The sequence below is a fragment of the Camelina sativa genome, chromosome 6 (genome assembly GCF_000633955.1).
Source record: "Camelina sativa cultivar DH55 chromosome 6, Cs, whole genome shotgun sequence".
Lineage (NCBI taxonomy): Eukaryota > Viridiplantae > Streptophyta > Magnoliopsida > Brassicales > Brassicaceae > Camelina > Camelina sativa.
Genome location: NC_025690.1, coordinates 10,963,420 through 10,971,269, shown reverse-complemented (window position 1 = coordinate 10,971,269; position 7,850 = coordinate 10,963,420). Strand labels below are relative to the sequence as shown.

At 42.5% G+C, this 7,850-nt stretch overlaps 1 protein-coding gene across 1 annotated transcript in view; it reads right to left on the bottom strand.

Annotated features, from left to right (window-relative positions):
- LOC104698912 (putative receptor-like protein kinase At3g46340) overlaps positions 1 to 7,850 on the bottom strand; it is an 18,984-nt gene that overhangs the window by 6,959 nt on the left and 4,175 nt on the right. The window contains exons 4-9 of the mRNA XM_010414289.2: positions 7,627 to 7,698; positions 7,467 to 7,538; positions 7,275 to 7,352; positions 7,014 to 7,180; positions 6,683 to 6,933; positions 6,555 to 6,580 (exon numbers count right to left, since the gene is read on the bottom strand). Of these exons, the coding sequence (XP_010412591.2) occupies positions 6,555 to 6,580; positions 6,683 to 6,933; positions 7,014 to 7,180; positions 7,275 to 7,352; positions 7,467 to 7,538; positions 7,627 to 7,698 (666 nt within the window). The remainder of the gene's footprint in view (positions 1 to 6,554; positions 6,581 to 6,682; positions 6,934 to 7,013; positions 7,181 to 7,274; positions 7,353 to 7,466; positions 7,539 to 7,626; positions 7,699 to 7,850) is intronic.

The window sequence follows — 7,850 nt, the reverse complement described above, 5'->3', positions numbered from 1 at the left end:
CAGAACAACAATTTTGAGATCAAGAGTAGTCTCATCCAGATGATACAGAGTAATAAGTTTCATGGATTCCCAATGGAGGAGCCATTGGATCATCTGGATGAATTTGATAGGCTCTATAGCCTCACAAAGATAAATGGAGTTAGTGAGGACGGATTCAAACTCAGGCTTTTCCCATTCTCTTTGGGAGACAAAGCACACATCTGGGAGAAATCACTGCCCAAGGAATCCATCACCACTTGGGAAGCGTGCAAGAAGGCATTCCTGGCCAAATTCTTCTCCAACTCCAGAACCGCAAGGCTGCGAAATGACATTTCCAGCTTTGTTCAGAAGAACAATGAAACGTTCAGTGAAGCTTGGGAACGTTTCAAGGGATACACTACCAGATGTCCTCATCACGGTTTCAGCAATGCTTCATTTCTGAGTACACTTTACAGAGGATTGGTCCCCAAGATACGGATGTTGCTGGACACCACAAGCAATGGTAACTTCCTCAACAAGGATGTTGATGAAGGTTGGGACCTAGTGGAGAACTTGGCTTAATCTGATGGCAATAACAATGAGGAATATGATCGCTCTGTGCGATCTACGGGAGAGGAAATGCCAAGTACAAGAGGGACATGAAAGCCCTCAATGACAAGCTCGACAAGCTCCTCAACCAGCAGCAGCATGTTCATGCAATATCAGAGGAAGAGCAGTTACAACAAGATGGGGAGAGTGTACATATAGAGGATGTTCACTACATCAACAATCAGGGAGGTTACAATAAAGGGTACAACAACTACAAGCCCAATCCGAATCTGTCTTATCGGAACCCAAATGTTGCCAATCCTCAGGACCAAACTTACCCATCTGCGGTTCAAGGGAACCAGGTACAACAGAAGCCTTTCGTCCAGTACAATCAAGGCTATGTACCTAAGCAGCAGTACTCTGGCAACTACAACCAACCACATGGATTCCAACAACCTCAAGGTCCGCAAAACCAATCACAAGAAGCTGAGTTACGCGGCCTACTTCAGCAAATGATTCAGAATCAGGCTTCAGCATCTATGGACATTGCAAAACGGTTCGCAGAGATGAGCAACAAGATCGACTCAGGATACAATGATTTGAACGCAAAGTACGAATCGCTCAATACTAAGGTTAGATACCTAGAAGGCCACCGCAACAACCAACCGGCTCCAAAGATCAACCAACTCCCAGGAAAAGCAGTTCAAAACCCTAAGGATTACGCCACTGCCCAAGCCATCTTCCTTGATGATGACTATGAGGATTACCTCACTGAGGACAGTGATGTTCAAGATGGGAAGGATAGGGATCACTCAATGATAAATGAGGCCAAGTACTACATATCCGAGTATGAACCCGAGCCTTCACCCGAGGAGACTAATCGAGTTGATGATCGAGCACTGGTTGGGGGATCACAAATCGAAGAACCACCCGAAGCAGAACCCGATGACCTACCCGATGAGGGTGATTGGATGATTCATCGAGTAGATGTTGAAACGAGAGGTCAGCCTCAACCACCTGTAGCAGCAGAAGGGGAACTAGAGGAAAGTTTCAATGCTGCACTAACATCCAACTGGAGGAGCTTGCAGAGCGTATGGCCAAGCGTAGAACTCCACCTCCAAAGCTTATGCCACCACACCAACTTCGAGAGGAATCCGCCAAGGAGGCAGCTCGGCTGGAGAATGAGGTTAAGGAGGCTGTTAAGGAGATTGGGTTTGAAATTCTCAGGAGTGGAGTGTGCTTAGATCCTGATCTGCGAATCGAGGAAAAATTAGAGGATCCTGGCTCCTTTACTTTGCCATGCTCGATAGGACTCCGAATTTTCAAGAATTGCTTGTGCGACCTTGGAGCTTCAGTTAGCATTATGCCACTGTCAGTTGCCAACAAGATGGGATTCACCAGTTTTAAACCAAGTTGTCTGTATTTGGTTCTAGCTGATAAAACAGTCAGGCATCCTATTGGGATCATTGAAGACTTGCCACTCAGGATTGGCAAGGTGGAAGTTCCTACTGATTTCATGATCCTTGATATGGACAAGGAACCAGACGATCCACTAATTCTAGGAAGGCCATTTTTGGCAACAGTAGGCGCTGTGATTGAGGTGAAGCTAGGAAATATCAGAATTGAGCATGGTGAGCACTTCAAGATGGAGGTTGATGTGAAGAAGGGGATTAAGAGGCCAACCATTGATGGTCAAGCTTTTTCCACTAAGACAAAGCAGAGAAAAGTCAAAAACCGCATTTGCCTTGGAACCTGGACAAAACCTGGAGAATCAGTTGAACCAGCCTACTACAGTGGAGAGGATTCCAGAACCTCTCCCTGAAAGGATCCATGCTTAAGGAGCATGAAGAGTCAAGCTTAGTGACTTTAAACAAGCTCACTTGGGAGGAAGTCCCAAAGGTATCTTTTAATTCTAGTTTATTTTTTTATTTATTTTTCTCTTTTTACGAATTAAAAAAAAAAAAAAAAATGGAAAAGTTAGAAAGGGAAATTGAGGAACCCGAGGGTCAGCCCGACACCGTACTCGACGCGCCTGATCGTGTCCCTGCTCGGGTGGCGAGTGGAGTCCAAATTCCACAAGCAAGCCCACTCTCGGCAAAGCCCAACCACCAACCCTAGCTTATTTAAGGGTTTTGAAACCCTTCTCCCTCATTATCACCGATAAGTCTTCTCTCAACCCTAAAGCTTTAAGTTTCCATAGTTTCTACTCTCTCTCGATCTCAAGTCTCATTCGATTTCTTTGGGAACTAACCCTATTAACCTCGAGGCTTAGCTTTTTCTTCTCAAGGATTCAAACATGGAGTCAAACGCGAAAACCTACCAAAGGAAGAGGAGAAGATCAACCTCCACCGCTGCTACAATCGGAGTTGATACCGCTGAACCTCGAGAGTCCCAAGGGAGAGGAAACGTTCCGCATTCCCAACTGTAGGCTGGACATTTTGCTTCCCCAACCCGATGCTCAACCTGATCCGGTGCTCGAGCAACCGATCAAGTAGACCACCAAGTTCGCTCACCGAGTTCGCTCACCGAGTCCAATGGCGAGTGCTGTTCGCCGATCTCCTCGGCGTAGGGACCTGTCTACGTCCGAAAGAACCCTTACCGACCCCATGGAGGTCGATTCTAATGCTGGTGGAGAATAGAAAAGGGAGATCCAAACCTCTCAATCAAGGAGCAGACCTGCGGTTACAAGAGGGAAGAGACTGACTTCAAAGAAGGCTGAGAAGGTAGCTGAGAGAGCAGCTGAGGAAGAGGATCAACAAGAAGAGGACGAGAGAGAGAGAACAAGCCAAGCCTCGCGGAGGCTGAAGCAAAAGGAGGTGGAGACTCCGGCAAGACTCTTCAAAGTCTTCCGAAAGATGAGCTTTGTTGGTACCCGATACCCTCATCGTGAGACCATGAAGCAGTTGGGGATCGCTAGAGATGTTGAGTTCTTGTTTGACATGTGCCACCTGGGCCAAATGATGCGATCCCACCTTGAAGCCTATGAGGAGGAGACGGTTCACTTTCTCTCCACTTTGAAGCTGCACTACTTTGAGGACCACCCGACCTTGCTACCCGATGGGGGGATCGGGTTCATCACCTTCTCCGTGAGAAACAAGGAGTACCGGCTCACTTTCAAGGAGATGGAGAAGTTGTATGGTTTCAACGCTGGTAATGGAGAAGGAATGGAGGTTAGCAAGGAGGAAATGAGGTCCCTATGGTTGACAATAGGAGACAAGCTCCCCTACAAGTCCACAAGCTCCAAATCCGCTCAAATAAGGAGCCCTGTCTTGAGGTATTTTCACAAGTCCCTCGCATGCACTCTTTTTGCTAGAAAGGAGACTGGGAATGTGAATGACCACGAGCTCCAGCCGTTGTATGTTGCATTGTGTGGAGTTTTGGACAATGCTAGGGATGGTACACCGCTAGTTGGAGATGTTGCAGATACTAGCATGGTGTTTGTGCTGCTCGATCAGTTCCTCTACCTCAAGTCATGGGCCGTTAAGAGAAGAGAAGGAGGCTGAGAGATCTCCATTGGAGGATTGGTCACACCGATCTTGGTGGCATGCGATGTGCCCTTGAAAGGAGTGGTACACAATCCGAGATGGGTGGACATAGACTACCTCTTGCTGGCAAGATTTCTGGCCTATGAGAGGCCTAACGACATGACGCTCTTCAAGTTCGTCCACCCAACCGCCAGAGCCACCCAAATGATCCTACCCAATGTAATATGCACCAAGGTTCGGCTAGGAGACAACATCGACTTTGCACCGCCTTTGGAGTAGTTGTACAACCCGGAGGAGGAGTCCGAAGCTGAGAAGAGCTCGGAAGATTTCGATTTTGAGGAGTATGTGTGCTCTCAAAAGCAACCAGTTGGGGTGAGGGAAGCCCACAAGAGAATCGGATGGCTGAAGAGGATGAACAAGTATTTGGTGAGAAAGGTGAAGGATCTCACCGGTTCGGTGAAGACTATGGGAGGTCAGATCAAGGAGCTGCAAGACAAGGCAAGTTGTGCCTCATCTCCTAACTCGGCATACGCACCAACTTGGATGGAGAGGAGCGGACCGCTAGGAGGAACTCGAGGACTGCCACCTCCAGAGCCCTACCGAGCATTATCATACGAACCCCAAGCAGAGGGAGATGTCACTCGACCAGAAGCATCACGGAAAAGCCATTTAGACGCCTATCCGACACCTAACTCGATGGGATACACGATGCACTACCCGATGCACCCATCGAGGACACAATCGGGTGATCACTCAGGATTTTTCCCTCCGCCTTACCAGATGCCATACACGATGCCTTGTATGATGCACCCTGCGAGTGGCTATACGGGTGATCATTCTGGACCTCTTCCGCCATACCCATCATACTACTCGATGCCCTACCCGATGAGCTACGCGGTACCCCCCTCGATCAACCCTTCGGATGCTGGTCCGAGTAAGTCGTCCGTGCATATCATCGAGCTCTCTGACGAGCAAACACCGGCACCTGCTGAAGCTGGAGACGATCCTGGCTACACGTTGGCGAGTATGGAGGCTGCTGCAACCTCCTTCTTCACCAACCCATGAGGTACCCAATTCATCCGATCTTTGTAAATAACATTGCATTTAGTTTCTTTCATTTTGTGTGATTTTTGGATTCTCTTTCCAACTTTTATTTACACAGAGACTGTGTAATTTAAGTTTGGGGGAGAGTCCTAGAATATTTTTAACATTATATTTTATTTTCTTAATTTTCTTATTTCAAAATTTTGCATGCTAGTTTTATTCATTGGAGTCTGCATCTATGTGCATCGAAAAACCCAAAAAAAAAAAGAATAAAAAAAAAAGGTGTTCATGTAGTTGCATTTACATATTAGGATTGAGTCTAGTTTGCTTCATATAGGATTGTTGCATATGCATCTTAGGGGACAATGATTAAAATTACCTTGTTTAAAATCAAATCTTAGGATTGAAACTATAGCTCTTAATCACAGTTCATTGTTGCTAGATCAATCTTTGGAAAAAAATAAAAAATCTTTGCTTAGAACCTTGTGTTTTTTGAATGCTTCCTCCACTTGTTTGAACTCTGGAACATCTCTATATTATTGGATTAAATTTGAACTTTAATTGTCTTGCTTATGGAACTTGAATACTTGCTCATAGTAACTCTAAATTCGGGTTAGCACTCCATTTTACACATCTTTTTCGTTTAACTCGATTTATTTGTCCTACCCATGAACCCAAACCTTTCTTTCAAACCTTGTTATGAATTGTTGAGTGAGGCCTTTTTCATTGTGTTATAGGTTGTGAAACCTTGAGAGTATTGAGAACGACAAAGAACTGCCTCTTGATTTAGCTAAGTTAGAATTTGAACTAGCTAATAGATTCGATTTTGAAAGATAGGTGGTTAGTATGTTTATTTGGGGTTGGGTTGAGGAATATATAAAAAAAAAAAGAGAAGTCCCTAAGGTTAGAATCAATTAGCTCTAAGTCTCTAAGTAAAAAACAATATAATAAGAGAAAAAGTGTTTGTTATAGTCTCCTAGAAAGAAACAAAAAAAAAACATATATACATATTAGGAGTTTAGCAAAGGAAGAAAAAAAAAAGGAGAGAGCGAAGAGAGCTAGAAGTTTAAAGTTTAAACCTTAGGAAGTAAAAAAAAAAAAAAAGAAGAAGAGTTAAAGTCAAGGATGTGGGTAGTATAATTCTAGGGGTTTGATAAAAAAAAAAGAGAAAGAAAGTGAATGAGAAAAGGGTAGATTATCAAGAGTTAAGCTTTGTATGCCCAAATTGTTCTCAATCTTAGATAGTTTTCACAATTGTCTAGCATTCCTTCTTTTGAAAAAAAAAACACCCAAAGAATTTGTTTGAAACCACCTTACTAAAAAGCCTTACCCTTGAAACCGATTGAGTTTGATTCACCTTCCATTTGCAAGAATTCGCCAAACACTTAATTGAATGTGAAAGAGATGTTCTTTACTTTTAGATGGAGGTTGAACTAGATCGATGCATGGTAATAAGCATAGAAAAATATTTGTAAGTATGTTGATTGATCTTAGCACCATTAAACTATCTTCAAGTACTGTGAACCCTTTAGGGGAAGTTCAACCTGCAAAGTAATTATAATGTAACATATTACATACTAGTTTCCAAAAATAGATCACATTTCTGTGTTTTATGATTTTTTACAGAGGATTTAATCATTTCATACCTCTGCCTTAAAGTATTTATAGCCTTGTGATGATGATTCAGAAAGTACTTTAACAGCTACTTGCTGAGAACCGTTCAGATAACCATGATAAACGACACCAAACCCTCCTTCACCTAGAGCTCTTTCCAAGTTGTTTGTCATTTCCATTACCTCTGCATAACTAAACCTTCTGTTTTTCGTCTCGATCGATGTCTCAGTTGTATTAGTGGACGCGAAATTCTCCCGTGGAGTAACTACAGACCGGGGTATTGCTGTAGAGAGCAAAGGTTAATAAAAGAATGATACCTATTATAGTTGGTTGATTTAAACATGAGTTTATGTCTTTAGGTACCTTCCACATGATCTGATGTCTTTTTCTTTCTGAACACGAAAATGAAAACCAGTACCATAACTATGACCACAACCACCACTGAAGCAACTAGTGCAACAATCAACACCGGAAATTTCTTCTCTGAGATACATGAACCAGGTAGACATGATATAGCATGTCCATCAACACTACAAAAAAGGATAAGATTGTATAGGTTATCTGAATGCACAAGGCAAGGGAATTTTGAATGAACTGTGTAGGTGGGTAGAGTTCTTTGCTTACGATAACTTCAGTCCTTCCTTTTCTCTATCGCGGAGAGCTTGTGGAATTGAATCATTCAGATGGTTCTTGCTCAAATTTCTGTAGAAAAAAAAAAGTAGAAATGCTCATACATGAATAACTACGCCACAAAATTCCTTAAAAAAAAATTACTCGAAGGATTACCACGGCCAAAAAAAATTTGAAGAACCTTACATGATCATTAAGGATTTCATGTTAGCTAGAAATTCGGGGATTACACCAGTCAAACTATTATTTGACAAGTCCCTGAAATTTGGAAAATAACAAAATTCATTGAAATTGTTATGTAAGAGATTTTAGCATTGGAGGCAAAAATGATCATACGTATACTTACAACTTTTCTAGATGGGTAAGATTTTGAATTCCAGCGTCTATAGTTCCCGCCAACCCATTTGAAGACAAGTTTCTGTTTTAAATGTCAGAGATAAGAAAATTTAAACAAGTGAAGTATAAATACATTTTGAAAAAGTATTTTGTAAAAAATGAAAAGCTGGTGTCTTATTAAAAAAAAAAAAAAAAAAAAAAAAAAAAAAAAAAAAAAAAAAAAAAAAAAAAAAA